Genomic DNA, 19,727 nt, shown 5'->3' with positions numbered 1-19,727 from the left:
GACCACCCTGTGACACAGCAGTGGAATATTGTGTGTCACAGGGAATGACAATCTTGGCTTGATCATGAGGATGGTAAAAATCCCTGTAAAAAAACCTCAATCTCTAGATGTGCTGTTCAGTGCTGAGATACATGGCTGTTGAGGTGGAACAGTCATATCAGGCAACCTCTGGGGTATCTGCCACACCTAAGTTGTATATGGCTTACTCAGGCATGAGGGGCTATGTCTGAGTGGACCCTTGTTTCCCTAGCTGCTCGTGGGACCAAGCTGGAACCCTCAAAATCTCCTCCTTCGAGCATGGCAGGTTTACTGCCTGGGAGTACTCATCCAAACGAATTAGGGAGGTTAGGTGTCCTGACGATCAATTTGTCTTTAGTAATGAGGTTCAAGGAGTCATAAACCAGAATGTTTTAAAAAGTGTCCCACTCCTATCTACATAAAGGCTTAGAGGGGCTTGCTGGTATCTTTAAGCCTATCAAGCAGTTGCGAAATGGTTCTGTACTGGTTGAGACTAACACGCAAAGCATGTGAAATTATTTAGAAAGTAACGAAAATTGGGTGATTATGCATACTTGTTGAGTTGCATAACTCCCTTAGCTCCAGGAAGGATGTGGTCACATGCTGTGATATTATGGACATAGACATTGCCAAACTGAAACAAGAACAAACGTCATTGGGGACAGCAGATATCTAGTAAAGGACACACAGTAATAATGGAGAAATTGAGAAGACCGCAACCTTCATTGTAACCTTAAAGTCTCCAACACTTCCTGAACACATCATGACAATTATCCTCCGACTTAAGGTTAGGCCTGTGTACGTAACCCTATGTGATGCTAGAGATGCCAGCATTTTGGCCATGCAATGCTAGGTTGCAGAGGCAAAGTGACGTATGAGAAGTGTGTAAAGGCAGCCCATGAAGCTGGGACTGACTGTCCATCTCCAGTAGTCTGCATTAACTGCTCTGGAGGCCACCCAGTCTGGAGCTGAGACTGCACCATTTCTGTTGAGGTACCTGTATGTAGAATTCAGGAAATAAAAGTGGCCAAGCGGATCCCCTTTGCAGAAGCAAAAATTAATATAAGGCGACAAAACCTCCTATCTTTGCCACTTCATATGCTTCCATGGTGCAGAAATCTATTCCCAATGTTGATACTTTGACACAAATGATGTCCACCATACCACTCTCCACCATCAGCACCTATATTTGCACCTATACATACTAAACCAAATTTAGTAAAGATATAATGATCCAGGCAGCTATGACAGAAGTGACCAGCAATGCTTTCACAGTGACCATCACAAAGGCACCCCAAAAGCAGAGTGCCTCTCAGTGCCCACTTTCCTCAAAGAAGACAGCTCTCATCACTCACTTTCATCCTCATACTTGCTGTTAAAGGGATCAGGGATAGGGTCTCGGCATTCAGGTCAAAAGCTTTCCCAGGTGCCATCAGACATCAATTCGCACATGCGAATGATGATGATATCATGGATTTTGATGCCTCATCACTAAACACCTATTGCCCCCCCCCCCTCCTCCCCCTCATTCTACAAGTGCCTCACAACCCCTGTGTAAGGACAGGGTAAATCAAGACCAAACTGAGGAAATGCCCCTCCATACTCCAGTGGAACATAAATTGATAGAGAACTCATCTGCAGGAATTGAGACTCATTGTACAGGACAGACGCTTTTGCCTCTGTCTTCAGGAGACTCGTTTTAAACAGGCTGATGGACCTGTACCTCTATAGAAAAGGCGACCATACTGGTGAAATGGTCAAAGGAGGGGTATCAGTGTTTGTCAAGGATGCTTTTCATTCCTCACTTGTGTTTTTAACCACAATGCTACAAGCAGTTGCTGTTCGAATAGTGGCCCATATTGCTGTCACAGTGTACTGTGTGTACCTACCGCCCCTTGAGCCCATTGGCAGTGTGGTCCTGTCACATCTTCTTGATGAACTACCCTGTCCCTTTCTCCTTTTAGAGGACTTCAGTGTGCTGTGGGGTTCTAACACCACTTTCCTCAAGCGGATACTTGAGAATCTGATATGCCCTACTGATATCATACTGATGAATGTGTGTCAAACTACACATTTTAGCACTACTACAGTTTCATCTACAGCCATAGACCTTTCCTTCTGCTCGCCTGCCCTTGCAGATACTGCTCAATGGGGAGCGGTAGTAACCACTACCCTATCCGGATCTGTCTGCCATATGGAGCAGATCGTGAAACATGAAGCCACTGAGATGGTTCTTCAAAATGGCTAACTAGATGCTTTACAGGCAGTGAGCTGTTTTTAGCAGTGTGATTGCATCCAGGACTGGGTGGTTCACATTACAGCCATGACTCCCCATGCTGCTGATGCATCCATCACAAAGTGAACGGGAATACCTAGGAAGTGACCTGTCCCTCGGTGGAATGACAAGTGTCATTCTGCATGCAGGGACAGGAGGGCGGCTATGCGCAGATTCAGTTGATGGCCTATAGGTGTGAATCTTACAACCTTTCAAATGTTACATGCGAAAGTGAGGAGAATAATTCAGGAGAGTAAGCAAGAGTTCCTGAACTCCATCAATAGGTCCACACCCACAAGTAAAATATGGGACGCCATCAGGAGAATCTCGACATGCTACTCAAAGCCACTTATAGCAGCTGTACAAATACAGGGGTGTCTCCTAACATTGCTGAGGGACATAGCTCAGACAATTTCTAAATTATGTAAGTCCCTTAGGATCAAGTCTAGCCGGGCTCCAGCTTTCCATCAATATCATGAGACACATGTGAAGGATGATTTTGATTTCCTTTCCACCAACAAGGAGGAATACAACCAGCCTTTCTTTCCATGACAGTAGGATTCTGCATTGTCAGTAGGTTGTGATATGATGTGAAGAAAAGACCTTATAAAATACAGCGTGTTGAAACTGTTGGACCTACGGTTGAAGGAGGTCCTCCTCCATCTCTTCAATGAAATGTGGATGATGGGAGACTTTCCCAACTCGTGGTAAGGATTTATTTTAATTTCAGTTTTAAAACCAGGGAAGGATCAGACAAAACTCACTATTTATTGTAACATAAGCCTGAGAAGCTGCATAGGAAAGACACTGCAGTGTATGGTCAACTGACATCTAATATAGGTTCTCAAAACCAGGTCTCTACTAAGTTGCTCCCAGTATGGGTCCAGGAGGTATCAATCCACACTAAATAATCTGACACTGCTCAGAGCTTCAATTCAACAAGCTTTCCTTTGTAAGCAACACCTTATCAGTGTTTTCTTTGTTTTGGAAAAGGCCTATGATACTACCCAGATGCATAATATTTTGCCTCAGCTCTATCAATGTGGGTTGGTGGACATCTACCCATCCTCATTTGGTCCTTCCTCTCAGACAGGTGTTTTAGATACAAGACGGAATGTTCTGTCTGACCATTTTAAACATGAGAATGGTGCCTGTCAAGGGAGTGTTTTCAGTGTCACAGTATTCACCATTGCAATAAACAGTATTATGTCCACAGTGTGATGCCCCGTACTGTGTTCCTTGTTTGTGGAAGACTTCTCCATCTTCTGTGCATCCTCCAACCTTGTAATGGCTGCTCGGCAATTGCAACTGATGATCAGGCAGTTGGAGGAATGGTCTTACACCACAAGTTTTAAATTGTCTTTAGAGAAAACTGTTTGTGTTGATTTTAATCACTCCTGCTCTCTTTTTAATTCACCCGTTTCAAAACTGGGGGGTACCTTGTTCATTTTTAAGGAAATGTGAAATATCTGGGCCTTACTTTCGATGAGAAGCTAACGTGGCTCTCACACCTTAAAGAACTGAAAGAGAGGTTCCTCAAGGCCTTAAACATCCTTTATGCATCAGTCATAGGTCTTGGGACACTGAGAGGGCACATCTGCTCCAACTTTATAATGCCTTCATGCGACCAGGCTTGAATAAAGATTCCAAGTTTATGGATTGGCAAGGCCTTCATACCTCAAAATGCGGTTCACCACGAGGGTATTAGGCTGTCAACATGGGTCTATTGCCCAAGTCCTGTTGCTAGCCTGTGTGCGTGTGCAGAGGCTGGCAAGACTCTGTTGTCTATTCAATGTCTTCTTCCTGTGGTGTGCCAAGCTTATAGGGCTTTCTCCATTCCTACATCACCCACATCCAGCTACATTATGCAAGCGCAACTGGAACGGGTGTTCAGTCATCAGCCACAGGCAATGAGGCCATTTGGGATCCATGTAAGCCAGAGCCTTGAGTTGTTATGGGTAGGGGGTATTAAGGTCCAAAGCTAGAGGTGGAATGGAGCATCCTCCTGGCCATTAGTAATGCATAAATTACTTTTAGAACTGACTGCTTACAGGAAGCGTTGTACCCCAGTCTATATTTTTACAATTAAATGTAATGAGGTTTTATGTCACCACCCAGATTTTATTACCATTTACATGGATGGGTCTAAGCAGGGTGATTTTCTCAGTTGTTCTGTCATGTTCCCTGATATTGTCCTCAGAACAAGACTCCCAGAGCAGTTTTCAGTTTATTACACAGAATTGTTTGCTGTCCTGAGGGCAGTGGCACAGATGATAGTGCCGTGACAAGAAATACCTCACTTGCTCAGGTTCTCAAAGTGCCCTTCTCACTGTTGGCCAGATGTACCCAGCAGATCTGACTGTGCAAGAAGTGAAGGATGCTTTCCTTCTCTTGTGAAGTAAGATAGGAAATCATTTTATGCTGGGTTCCAAGGCACATAGGGATACAGGGAAACAAGCTCGCTGATGCAGTTGCCAAGGAGGCTTGCTCCCTTCCTCCTATTGCTCCCTACAGGCTGTCACTTCATTTGTGATCAGGAGGGCTATGTGTTGGTGGGAGGCTCAGTGGCTGGATGTGAGGAATAATAAACTATGTTCCACAAGACCTTCAGTGCAGTTGTGGTTATCTGCTTTCACCCATGACAGTCTGAAGGAGTAGCCCTTAAGCGGCGTAGAGTGGGACATTATCCATTGATACATGGCTTCTTAGTATGCCACAGATAAGGGACACAGCTGTCAGTATGACATATTTTAAAGGCGTGTGTTTTATATGATGACCTAATGGTTGATCTGAGTCTCCCACAGAACCTGCCCTCTAATTTAAATGATAATGAGACAAGTGTAGTTTGTGTTTTAAAATTTTGTATGATGTCTGGAATTCTTCTCAATATATTGGGTGTGAGATTTTAATGTATCAGAGAGTGGCTCAGTCACTCGTTATTTATAAGTTGTCATCCAGCCACAGTCATCTGTCCCCTTTTCAACTTGTCTTTACTGGTATTTTATCCATTATTTTGTCTAGTTATGTGGCTGTGTCACGCCAGGATTTTAATATGCTCTTTTGTGAAGCTCACCTTATGGGAGTTTCCTTGCACTTCTTGTGGGGGAATGAAACTTGGTTTTCCATTTCTATACAACGTGTCCCATTTATCTTGACCACCCTAAATAATTGTTTGTCCAGATGCAAATTACAAAATGTTTCAAGCAAATGTTCTTTAGCTGTCAGGGGAACATCAATCAGCATGATTGCCTTCATTGTAGCTTTGTTTCTTACAAAGATATGAACAGCAGTATGACTTTTTTAAATGGCACCCTGTATTTTTTATTCAGTAATTCATTTCCTCTCCTAAAGACTTAATCAAAATGTATCACAGTGTACCATTTACTGAAACACAGTGTTATTAATTACATAAAACAAAATTGACATTGATGCTCCCAGCACTTAGTGCAGGTACTTGGGGTAATGGAACACATCCATGTGCTGAAGTTGACAGAGGACAAATGTAAACATAGGTAGAATGCACACCAGTCATTCCGTTAACCATAGTCAGTTGAAGAGTTGTGTAAGTAGAATGTACACCAATGAAGAAAAGGTAGAAATGCTACTCATCTATGGGGAATGTAAGTTAGCAGAACGGTAATTGCAATACTTTTTTCTTATGTACGGGTACATTTAGTACAGTACTTAAGTCCTTTTAAATACTGTTGTGTAGATTAGGCATACAGTAAAGGCTGTCCTTCCTACAAACTGCATCGACATAATGTTTCTTTTATTGTTGTTGTTGAAGGTAGGCAAAATGCTATACAGGCAGCGGAACTGTACAGAGGGAGATATCCTGACAAGAACCCACCCTCCCGACGGACGTTTTCTCATCTTGTTGCAACACTGCAGGAAGCGGGAAGTTTAAACCCACGATAACGCAATCATCATAGCACTCGCACAGACGAAGATGCCAAAGTTACTGTTCTCACTTCCGTTACTATGAATCCACTTGTGAACACACGACAGCTTGAACATGAAATTGGCATTCCTAAAACCAGTGTACATCATATTCTTACATGTCACTGGTTCCATTCTTGCCATGCGCAACTACATCAAGAATTGCATGGGAATGATTTCCAGAATTGTGTACAGTTCTGTCAGTGGACACTGCAGCAAATCCTCCCCAACCCGAACTTTTTCTCCAATGTTCTATTTACCGATGAATGTTCCTTCTCAAACTAAGGACAAGTAAATACAAACAACATGCATTATTGGTCCAGCGACAACCCACAATAGCTTAGACATGTGGAACATCAGTGTCAATAGAGTGTTAACATTTGGTGTGGAATGCTTGGTACTACAATTATTGGCCCTTATTTCATCAATGAAGTCTAAGCAGCACAGTGTATGCCAACTTCCTCAGATGAATTCTTCCTCCTCTTCTGGATGAAGTGCCGCTAAGAACCAGAATGCTTATGTTGTATCAACACAATGGATGTCCAGCGCTAATGCCTTGTGTGCACGTTGTATTCTGCACCAAAGGTTTCCTGCCATATGGATTGCTCGAGGAGGAACAAGTGCTTGGCCTGCTAGGTCTCCTGATTTCAATCCTCAGGACTTTTTTCTTTGGGGATGCATTAAAGACGTTGTCTATTGCGATATTCTAACAACTCCAGAGGACATGCAGGAACATATCGTGCTTGCTTGTAATTTTCTTCAGCAGGCAACACTGGAAGCAGTAAATAATTCTTTCATTCAACGAGTGCACCAGTGTATCTGTGTCCAGGGTCACTTCTCTGAGTACCTTCAAATGTTATACTCCCGGGCAATGGTACAAGAGAGTCAAAGTCAATTTTGTGTTATGTTTTTACTTGGTTTTCATTTGTTTTCTGACAACTCCAGCAAGTGAACGAGTTTGTGATCCCGAGCTCAAAGTCAGTGTTGTGTTATGTAATTAATAATGTTGTCTTTCAGTGAATGGTACACTGTGATACATTTTTGAATAGGTCTTTAGGAGAGGAATAAATAAATTACCGAATAAAAAATACAGAGTGTCATTTAAAAAAGTCATACCGCTGTTCATATCTTTGTAAAAAACAAAGCTACAACAGAGGCAATAATGCTGACTGATGTCCCCCTGATGGCTAAAGAACATTTGCTGTGTGTGTGTGTGTGTGTGTGTGTGTGTGTGTGTGTGTGTGTGTGTGTGTGTGTGTGTGTTTTAGTTACTATAGTTTGTCAACAGATACCTCCAAAAGCTAGCATGTTTTCTTTCTTGTGTGTGAGTGGTCCCCTTTAATCCTAAAGTATATGCTACTATGTTTACATAGATTTTAAAGAGGGTCAAGAGTGGTATTAAATCTCTAAAGCCACAAATGAGTTTCCATTTCACACTCAATGACCAAAGCAAAAATTCATGATCATTTTACTGAGATAATAAACATCTTTACAGTATTGACTATTCTGCAGTAATATGAACCTCAACGAGTTCACACTCTCACTTACAATACTTCATAATCTGTTTGGTCACTTCAAATTATGGTGCATTATAGTATTACAAATATGTGATTATAAGGAGTTGCTGAATACTAGAGGGATATTTCTATCACACTGTTTAAGAACATTTTGCCACTTTAGAAAGCATTTGTTTACTTAGTTGGGGACTAAGAACATTACTTTGCCATGACACTAACTTTTTACGAACATAAACAAATAATTTTAGATCTGTGCTCTCAAACGAATCTGAGCAGAATGAATGCAAACACACCTAGTGGCAGGTGCTGAAGTTCATAGGTGATGGTGGGGGAAGTGACATGATACAAGAAGCAGAACACCTTTTCAGTTTCATTACTTGTGGGTAGGTTGGCATGTCAGTGTGCAAGATAGGTGTTTCCACACATAAGTTGACTTATGTGAGTGGTGGTGGGTGAATGCATGTGTGAGAAATGCATGCCTGTGGAAACCCAGCTTTAGTCTGAATGTCCTTCCATGAACCTGGCTGTATGTCACCTTTACTGAGATCATAATCTAGCAGGCCTGTAATCAGGTAGAAAGCTGGTATTTTGCTTAACAAGTTGCGCAGTGCACAAGAATAGAGCACAACTTTTTCCACATTACCCAACAATAATGATACTGACTTTTTGAATACGGAAAATTTGGTGAAAAAAATTCCAAAGATGTTTTTATTAGTCCTGAAAACTCTACACAGTCAATAGTTTGTCCATAACTTAAGTACTCATTTCCAGGATATGGCTTCATCAAACAAGTTTTCAAAGGAAAAGCATCATCCTCACAATCACTGCTGCTTCTAGTATGTGTAATGTATTATCATCTATAGTGTTTTCAGCTGAGAGCTATAGAACACTTCACCACTAGATTCTTCCCCTGATGAACTGATGTCAGTGCATTGGAAACAGTAGTTACTCTAAACTAATGTCAGCAAGATAACGCTAAAAGTTCTTTGTAACTGAAAAGAGTGGAGCCTGTTTTTATTGGATACTGGATCACTACATTTGCCACCTATTGCTCCAATGCATCCTCAAAAATTCTGTCTTGATTCAGGTTCCTTTTCTATCTCCTTCTATTCACTCTCAGTATAAGGTATCCAGAAAAAAAAAAAAAAAACTTATGAAATAACATATTTCAGCAGACGTGTACATTAACGTATTACAGCAGGAACATTTTTTAGAATTAATTGACATTAAGACTTCTGTTACAGCCAAAAGCTTCAATAGTATTTCATAACTTATTATAACTGTTTTAAAAGTAGGTAACTGAATTTGAATATTTACTTTTTTGCCTGTGACATAGTTTGTGTCTTCGTATACACCATTTTACATGTGTTAAATATAATGTAGATTTTATTTTATTGTCACTATTATATCAAAACTTAAATATAAGAGGTTCATCATCATCATCATTTTGCAACTACTCGACAGCTGGCACCACTAATTGCTTCCTGTTTTACACTTCTTTGTATCCTGCCAGTCTCCTTCTTATAGTCCTCTGGCAGCCATCACATCCCAGACCTCTCGACTCCAGCACGTCCTAGGCCTCTCAAACTTTCCTCTTTCTGCTCCATTCAAATGCTGCACTTCTCTTGGCTATTGGCTATTGTCCTTACTTTTCAGATGTCCATACCATTTTAGATGTTTCATCTCTGTTTTGTCTATTATTGATTTATCGATGCCCCTAGCCTCTCTTATGTTGTTCCTCTCACGCTTTTTTACTACCCCCATTTCTGCTCCATATATAGCAGTGTTTTCAACAAGTGAATGATACATCACATGTTTGGTCATTTTTGTTACTTTGTTATTACAAAGGACTGAGTTCAGTTGTTGTACGGCCCACCTGCCCCGCACTATTTTATACATCATCTTCACTGTTTCCAGTTGATGTCATCGTAACTCTCAGATACTTAAAGGACTTACATCCCCTGATTTTACTGTCTCCAACATCCAATGGCAATGGCAATGGCAATGGCAAGGAAAGCGTTTCTGAAGAAGAGAAATTTGTTAACATCGAGTATAGATTTAAGTGTCAGGAAGTCTTTTCTGAAAGTATTTGTATGGAGTGTAGCCATGTATGGAAGTGAAACATGGACGATAAATAGTTTGGACAAGAAGAGAATAGAAGCTTTCGAAATGTGGTGCTACAGAAGAATGCTGAAGATTAGATGGGTAGATCACATAACTAATGAGGAGGTACTGAACAGGATTGGGGAGAAGAGGAGTTTGTGGCACAACTTGACCAGAAGAAGGGATCGGTTGGTAGGACATGTTCTGAAGCATCAAGGGATCACCAATTTAGTAGTGGAGGGCAGCGTGGAGGGTAAAAATCGTAGGGGGAGACCAAGAGATGCATACACTAAGCAGATTCAGAAGGATGTAGGTTGCAGTAGGTACTGGGAGATGAAGAAGCTTGCACAGGATAGAGTAGCATGGAGAGCTGCATCAAACCAGTCTCAGGACTGAAGACCACAACAACAACACAACATCCAGATCCTCTATATTATTGTTGTCAACCTTCAGATATTTGATTTTTGTCATGCTGATTGCAAGGCCTCATCTTTCAGACTCCTCTTTTAACTTTTGAAGCATGTACTCAGCATCATCCTGGTCTCTTGTTGTGATGACATGGCTGTAGCAAGATGTTCATTATCACATTATTTCAAAAATGATTTGTATTCTCTGTGTGTTGTATTATGTTGAATTCCTTTTGATTTCAGGAAAATGAGGGATCAATTGATATAAAAGAAGACAATATTTCTGTTCACTCACCAGGATCACCCATGACAGAACAGCCACAACAGGAACCTCAGAGCTGTATAAAAAGAAAGTATCCTTTCCACAGCAAAGAACCAGAGAAAAGACCCAAGAGCAATCAGAAAGTGGAAGCTGTCACAGAAGCTGTTGCGGTATTAAGAGAAATAACTGAAAAAGTGGAAGAACTGAAGCAGGACGAACTGGATGCATTTGGGAAAACAGTAGTAGCGTATCTCAGAAAAATGCCAGATGATGTTGCATTGGACTGCCAGGCTGAAATAATAAATTATTTAATTTCTCAAAAAAAGGCTTTGCTGCAAAGTGCAGATGGAAGCAATGTTCACAGTGTATCAGGTACTTCTGCCTCATCAGACTGAATAAAAGAAATTATGTTTTAATGAAAAGTTTTGTCACTCTTTATTTCATGCATATCTAGAAAAATTGGCCACATTTATTAATTAAAATTCCATTGTGGTGATTTGATATTCCCAAAATCACAATGAATACACGAAATTCTGTGCATCATGTTGTGTGGTAAACTCTTAGACATTGTGGCAGTGAAATAATCTTATTTATGCTAAAGAAAGAATGAAATTCTTATTCCTCTTATTGTTTATGCACTGTGGTGCAGATACAGTCTGGTTATGTGAGGAGTGACATCACAAAAATGTATCAGCATGCAACATTCACTTTGTGACTGGTGCACCTTGCTCAAGAGACCGAGTAAAATAAATTATAATTCTATTGGGGCTGGTAGTTGGCTCCAACAGTGGCAGAGGAATTGTTCGTTTGTAGGTCAGGATGAGGAACCACCTCCTTCTCCTGATCGTGCGTTGAAAGTGGGGTTAGTGACTGTAAACGTATTGTGGGCTGCTAGTACAACATCCCTGAATGTAATAGTCTTCATTCATGTTAGATACAGAAGTAGGGTTGCCACTGGAATGGAGGCTGTTGCCCACCCCCTCCCCCTCCCCCTCCTCTCCCGATGACCACAGGGAAGTAGTCACCCACCAGCAGTAAGTCACCCAGCAGGTGACCTGTGGCACGAAATCATCAAACGATCTGCTTGTGATCTTCTGTTCAGGTGGATGCCTGCAGCTTTTGGAGTCAGTCTAAAGTAGGTGGCTGGCTGCATCATCTTGTACTGCAAGTCGTCTACCTCTCGAAGTTAGTGGCTGGTGCGGGCTGTGTCGTTCGGCATCGCAGACACATGTGGATTGGATATTGACAGAACAATTAAGACAGAGAGTCTAAATTGAGTAGTCTTTGTGAACCAGGCTTGCTAGCGTTTTCCTTTGGCAGTGCTTTGGCCCTAAAACCTGTTAGTGTGCTCAGATACTACCATTAAGGAACAGTGACATTATACAGCCTGATTTTCTCATTGAATCAACTTTTCTGTATGCCCTGGCTCTGCTGTAAGATTTCCCAACTTTGGCTTTCAGAAGTGGTGATGGATATATTTTGCAGCATCAGCATACTGGATGAGTGAGTGCTCTTACTCTCTGAATGAGCCTTACTACTCCATAGTGCTCTGCCATCAGGATGATGGCACCTCTTTTCCTATTTCATTGACACTAGGCCGATCATTACTCTCCTCTTTGAAATAATCCAGTATCTGGGTTTGTACCTGCTTACTGTAATGCTAAATTTCCCTGCTCACTGCGAAAAATCTCGTTGTTGTTTTCTGTTAGCTTATTGGCTCTCTCTAGAGACGATTTTGCTTAGCATCTTGCCAATAATAGTGTTGCATATTTGTTCATTTAATGCAGCTGGCGGGGTTAAATAAAAAATCACTGTTTTAAAACATATTACTTTATTCCAGATAAGTGGGCACGTCTGCACTCCAGCGCTGCCCCAATGGTAAAGACCCCAAGCAACATATGTCTGGGTCCCTCACCACTTGCACTGCTTCCGCCACATTGCAACACAGAAAGTAGTCCGTCCAAAATAACAAAGATTTCTACAACTTTCCAACATTCTGGCATTCTAAAACTATTTTCTATGGCTAAATGTCACTGTTCTTGAGCAATTATAATCATTGTTTTTTAATTCTACAGAAAGTTCTTGTAATACATATGGCACATGGATGCACTATGTAAGCATACTGATTTTCTGTGAAAATAACCAACATGTGGAAATAGTGTCTTTGCATTATTTCGAAGAGCTTCTATGATGTCTGCCACTGACCATCGATGTTATTGTAATGTTATAATCACCCCCTAGAGATTTTGGCCAAATCGCAAATGAAAGATAAAATCTGTTAGTGGTTAGATTTACTTATATTTTGAAACAGTACTTTACTTAATTTATCCTGTTGAATGAAAACAACCAGCGGGCATTCCGCATAAAATAAATAAATAGTAAACAATACATCAGGCTACAAGTGACAAATAGAATTCCAGTATTTGCAAAAAATACATGTAATATTATGTATATTCCAGAAATGTGGAGGATGCTTAAAATTATTTTCCATTCCATGTTAAATATAAACATCCAAATTTGTATTTAAAAGGCTTAAAATTTTCAAATATACAATGAAATGCTTTAAAATTAATTTACTCTTATGCCACACAGAATTTCTCCAACAACAGCGTGTGACGTGTCAATTTCATAAGTGAGTTCTGAAGCATATTTTGCACTATATTGTGTACTCTGCTTTCACTTCCATTATCTACAGCACAAACTTTCAACACTCATTGATACATTAGGTTTCATCAGTTTTGTCTCTTGCAACAGTTGAGTCAGTCTGTCCAATGAATCCAGAGTCCATTTCACTGACAGTCCAAGTATCAACCAGGGCATCCACAAGAAAAAGAGAGAGAGAGCACAGTATTAGTTTCACTCCGTGCCCCACCCATCCTCCTTCATACACATACTTAGACTCCCAAATGTGAAACAAGCTAAGATATTCTGATGAATATAACATTCACTGAAATGTTACTGTGATAAGTCATCAAAGAAAACAAAACAAAGTTTAATAAATGCACAAATTAAACCTTCAGTTTGGGATTCAATTCTCAAATTAACATGAAAAATGCAAAATAATTCCCAGCTGTGATATCATAGCAGTCCTCTCAGCATCAATGAAATGAAGTCCAACTCCATATCTGACAATCCTGTTTCTGCGTAACAACCATGTGTAACTTCAAATCTAAGCAATAACAAACTCTTTAAACGTGCACCTGATAAAATCACACAGTGTTATTGCAAAGTCACTGATCAACTAATACTTATTTTGTAATGATTAATACTGAATCTTTACCCTTCAGTAGTACATAAATACACACACTCACATGTAAACTTGAGACTAACTATTAAAAAAAACATTAAACTATTTAAAACAACACACACACACACACACACACACACACACACACACACACACACACACACACACACACACACACACCACTCGTCTTCAGTCTCATTCACTCCAACATATTCCATCATGATCCTCCTTCCTTGTAAAACTTTATCTTATTTATATTTGTCAGCCCAATGTTTTGTTTGTCTGTGGGCCAACCACATTTGGATGTGGAATTGCCATCACCTCAAAAGGTCCATAATACGCTTCAAAAAATTTCTTTATCTCCTTGATGTGCTCATTTAACTTCTCCTTTGTCCTCACCAACACCAGATCCTGACTCTTATCTCTGTCACTCTCTCCTTTCTGTCATGTCTTTGCTTTCTCCGCTTTGCTCTTCTCTCTATGTTCTCGTTTACAAATGTTTCAAACTCTTCTCTTCTCATCTCATTAGGCGGAGGGTAATTGACGTGTTCTGTGATCAGATTTGGTGGCTTTGTGTTGAACTCCACCTCCCATGGTGGAAACCCAGTTGAGCTATGCTTCATACAGTTCATTACAGTTTCAAAATCTTTTAGATATTGCACCCAAGAGCTATGTTTATTACTACAGTATGTCCTGCAGAGCCCAGTTCTCGCATATATCATTCTGCGATGATACACTGAAATTCCTATATGCTTTATCCCTGTAGTGTCTGTAAACTTAATCCAATCATTACTAGTAAACTGGGATCCATTGACACTTAAAATAGCTTTTGGTACACTAATAATAATAAAAACTACTCTTGTGTGAACTTTATAAAGGGACACTCTCCTCTAACATTACCTTTCTTCAACAGAAGTTATTGATACCAAAGGTACTTTCTACCTTTTAAACAGGTTAGTAGTACAGGGTGTTTCAAAAATGACCGGTATATTTGAAACAGCAATAAAAACTAAACGAGCAGCGATAGAAATACACCGTTTGTTGCAATATGCTTGGGACAACAGTACATTTTCAGGCGGACAAACTTTCGAAATTACAGTAGTTACAATTTTCAACAACAGATGGCGCTGCAAGTGATGTGAAAGATATAGAAGACAACGCAGTCTGTGGGTGCGCCATTCTGTACTTCGTCTTTCTGCTGTAAGTGTGTGCTGTTCACAACGTGCAAGTGTGCTGTAGACAACATGGTTTATTCCTTAGAATAGAGGATTTTTCTGGTGTTGGAATTCCACCGCCTAGAACACAGTGTTGTTGCAACAATACGAAGTTTTCAACGGAGGTTTAATGTAACCAAAGGACCGAAAAGCGATACAATAAACGATCTGTTTGAAAAATGTCAACGGACTGGGAACGTGACAGATGAACGTGCTGGAAAGGTAGGGCGACCGCATACGGCAACCACAGAGGGCAATGCGCAGCTAGTGCAGCAGGTGATCCAACAGCGGCCTCGGGTTTCCGTTCGCCGTGTTGCAGCTGCGGTCCAAATGACACCAACGTCCACGTATCGTCTCATGCGCCAGAGTTTACACCTCTATCCATACAAAATTCAAACGCGGCAACCCCTCAGCGCCGCTACCATTGCTGCACGAGAGACATTCGCTAACGATATAGTGCACAGGATTGATGACAGCGATATGCATGTGGGCAGCATTTGGTTTACTGACGAAGCTTATTTTTATCTGGACGGCTTCGTCAATAAACAGAACTGGCGCATATGGGGAACCGAAAAGCCCCATGTTGCAGTCCCATCGTCCCTGCATCCTCAAAAAGTACTGTTCTGGGCCGCCATTTCTTCCAAAGGAATCATTGGCCCATTTTTCAGATCCGAAACGATTACTGCATCACGCTATCTGGACATTCTTCGTGAATTTGTGGCGGTACAAACTGCCTTAGACGACACTGCGAACACCTCGTGGTTTATGCAAGATGGTGCCCGGCCACATCGCACGGCCGACATCTTTAATTTCCTGAATGAATATTTCGATGATCGTGTGATTGCTTTGGGCTATCCGAAACATACAGGAGGCGGCGTGGATTGGCCTCCCTATTCGCCAGACATGAACCCCTGTGACTGCTTTCTGTGGGGACACTTGAAAGACCAGGTGTACCGCCAGAATCCAGAAACAATTGAACAGCTGAAGCAGTACATCTCATCTGCATGTGAAGCCATTCCGCCAGACACGTTGTCAAAGGTTTCGGGTAATTTCATTCAGAGACTACGCCATGTTATTGCTACGCATGGTGGATATGTGGAAAATATCGTACTATAGAGTTTCCCAGACCGCAGCGCCATCTGTTGTTGAAAATTGTAACTACTGTAATTTCGAAAGTTTGTCTGCCTGAAAATGTACTGTTGTCCCAAGCATATTGCAACAAACGGTGTATTTCTATCACTGCTCGTTTAGTTTTTATTGCTGTTTCAAATATACCGGTCATTTTTGAAACACCCTGTATCTCAGCTGTTTAACCAAAAGAATTTCATATGATTTTGTGTATGATGTGTTACGTTTCAGGCTAAAATGTATAAAAATAAATCACTCCGTTTTCTTTGTTATGATTGATATGTACTAACTCTTTATGAACAGTTAACATTACTCTTCTTAAAGAAACATTTGAAATTACAAAATATCTGACACACTTAAAATTCCTATCATTAATTGTACAATCTGATGATAATTATTTAATTTATTTCAGAATTCATTTATAAAATAATAATAGAAAGTCGTTTGTCAACAAAATTTGTAAACTATTTGGACTATTGCTAGTACCGCAAAATGCTTCTGGTGTGATTGGACGTGTTTTTATGTTTGGCAATAACAATGTAATTTTTTTTTACTGAAGTGGAAATTGTAAAGACAGTGTGATATAGAAAAATGTGAAAAAATAAAAATCAAGAGAAAAACAGGCAATTCTTCAGTGGTTATTATGCCAGTTGGAACCTTGAGAATCAATAATATCAAAAATTTCAGCCTCAAGAATCAGTCCCTAGACATGAAGTACTGGAGCCAACTATGAGAAAAGAAGACAAGTAAAACTTTTATTGAAAATCTTATTCATCCCACTAAGTGATGTGAGGGAGGGTAAGATTACAACATGGAAATCAGACTCTTACTGGTTGTCCATTTGATTGCACACAACTTGAATATTTACTTAATACATACACTATTACAAAAATGTATTTGCATCCACCTCTTCCAGTTGGCAGTGGCCCAAAAGATCTACGGATACTAGATATCCGACCTCTGGTATTATACGCTGCATGTATCCCTGACTGTGCATCTGGCTTGCCTTAACCCTCTGACAGGTGTAACAGCTCTCGAGTTGTTTCTGTACCCGTCTTAACTATTGAACACAACATTTTCTGTTTATTTCAGTGCATTTTTGAGGTACATAGTGTCCACAGCTCAGATGCACATGCTGAACTAAATCATTGACATAGTCCTCTGGAAAACATAACTTCCTTTCATCACTGTTTTCGTTTGCCCTTCCGAACAAAATTCCCTTATGTACTTTCTAATATTTATTCAATTTTTTCTCATCTCTAGTTCCCAGGTGCCTCTTTATCTGTTGTAGCTTTGGATCTTGATCCTGTGATCTTCTCATGTTCCTACATACTCCACTGATATTTCTCTTGCTAAGTAAACACTTTATGCATAGCATTTTAAATTCTTTATTCCCACCCTCTTCCTCTTTTAACATATTCCCAGTTCCCACTGGTAATCTTGAAAAAAACATCAGCCACAACATTTTCAGTTCCCTTTGTGTACTGGATGCTGTATTTAATTGCTGCAGGAATGTAACCCACATCATTAGTCTGCTGTTCAACAATTTACATTCACATAAATAGCTCAATGCTTTATGATGAATGAGAACAATCACTTCATGACCCAGTGGATAATTTCTGAACTTTTTGAATGCCCCCACAACTGATAACGACTCCTATTCAGTGATCCCGTAACTCTGCTCATGTTTGGAAAGATTTCTCGATGCAAAAGCTGTACTCCTGAGTTCTTCGTGTCCACCTACCATTTTTTTCTGTGACAGTGCCACTCGCAAACTACAGTCACTGCTGTCAGCATGCAAACAGTAAGCCAGGGTTGGATCTGGGTGGTATAGTAACCCAATGTTATTTAAACTATTCTTTATCTCCTGAAAATCTTCGGAACAATCCTGTGTCCACATCCAAGTTGCAGGTTTCCTTAGTATCTTGGTTAGATTTGGTGACTAGACTCTGATTCCTTTGCCTTTCGCGGGCAAGTGGTCTACCACTGAGCTACCCAAGCACGACTCATGCCCCACCCTCACAGCTTTACTTCTGCCAGTACCTCGTCTCCTACGTTCCAAACTTTACAGAAGCTCTCCTGCGAACCTTGCAGAACTAGCACTCCTGAAAGAAAGGATATTGTGGAGACATGGCTTAGCCACAGCCTGGGGGATGTTTCCAGAATGAGATTTTCACTCTGCAGCGGAGTGTGCGCTGATATGACAGGAGAGCTTCTGTAAAGTTTGGAAGGTAGGAGATGGGGTACTGGCAGAAGTAAAGCTGTGAGGACGGGGCGTGAGTCGTGCTTGGGTAGCTCAGTGGTAGAGCACTTGCCCGTGAAAGGCAAAGGTCCTGAGTTCAAGTCTCGGTCTGGCACACAGTTTTAATCTGCCAGGAAGTTTCATATCAGCGCACACTCCGCTGCAGAGTGAAAATCTCATTCTAGACTCTGATTCCTGATAAACTTTTGATAGAAATTACACATTCCTTAAAAAGTTCTTTAATTGCTTCTTGTTATTAGGAATTGTGCAGTTAGCTATAGACTCTGTCCTGTCTTTCTTTGGTATCTTTCCTGTGGGTGTGATAACATGTCCCCAGAATTCTATTTCCTTCCTGGCAAACTCACACTTGCTTAGTTTTAGCTTCATGCCATCCCTTCTAAGGGCACCTAACACTACCCACAGTAGATGGCAGCAACCTTCTCAATCAACAGATGCCATCAATATGTTGTCCACATAGATTGTCAGTTTGCTCAAAAGCTCTCTACATTAAACATGATCTAATGCTCTTATAAAAATAGCCGCAGAATTATTCGGACAAAAGGAACTACCTTAAATTGAATTGGTAGCATCTGTCACCATGTAAGAAAGCAGTAGAGTGCCTACTCTTCTTGGATAAGGGATTTGCCAGAGACCAGATGTCAGATCCACACCTGACATTATTTCGGCATGGTGGAACTGATAGAGCAGATCATCCATATTTTCTGGATGATCTGTTTCCCTGCAGATTATGGTATTCAGCTTTCTAGCATCTAACACAAGCCTAATTGATTTATCCCTCTTCTTGACAACAACTAGTGGATTATTGTATTGACTATTGCTTCTCTCTATTATCCCTATCTGCAGCATTCTTTGTAGTTCAATTTCAACTGCCTTCCATAGTGCAACGCCTATATGTTATGGTCTCTCCATGAATGGTTCATGTGGTGTAACATTTATAACACATTCAAAGTCTTCCACCCTTCCTGGCACATCAGAAAATACATTACATTCACACAGTGGATTATGCATCGCCTTCCTTTGTCCTTCACTTATCCCTTCAATATTATTAATTTTGTGTTAAATTTCTGATATGTTTGTCTTCAGATCTCTGTGCGTTCCCCCCCCCCCCCTCCCCCGCCCCTCTCCTCTGTTCATGTTTTCTCTCGTCCTTTGATCCACTAAAATGATGCTATCATCATTTTCCCTGTCAGTGACTTCTTGTAGTCTATCTCTAAATTAGCCTCACTTTCATCTATCTTTAACTGGTTTCTTTTACAGTCTAGAACAACTCCTACATCGGTCACCCAATCTACCCCAATAATATAATTTATACAGAGTTCAGGAATAACCATACAGTTGTGACTAAACTTAATAA

The 19,727-nt window shown here is 40.6% G+C and overlaps 1 protein-coding gene across 1 annotated transcript in view; it reads left to right on the top strand.

Moving 5' to 3' along the window:
• Nucleotides 1–10,940, top strand: part of LOC126199056 (uncharacterized) — a 33,843-nt gene extending 22,903 nt beyond the window's left edge. Inside the window, exon 2 of the mRNA XM_049935767.1 lies at nt 10,503–10,940. Coding sequence (XP_049791724.1) covers nt 10,503–10,916 — 414 coding nt within the window. The 3' untranslated portion in view covers nt 10,917–10,940. The remainder of the gene's footprint in view (nt 1–10,502) is intronic.
• The last annotated feature ends 8,787 nt before the right edge of the window (nt 10,941–19,727 follow it).

This window comes from Schistocerca nitens, chromosome 8, assembly GCF_023898315.1.
Source record: "Schistocerca nitens isolate TAMUIC-IGC-003100 chromosome 8, iqSchNite1.1, whole genome shotgun sequence".
In the NCBI taxonomy this organism is placed as follows: Eukaryota; Metazoa; Arthropoda; class Insecta; order Orthoptera; family Acrididae; genus Schistocerca; species Schistocerca nitens.
This window is presented reverse-complemented; position numbering and strand designations above follow the sequence as displayed.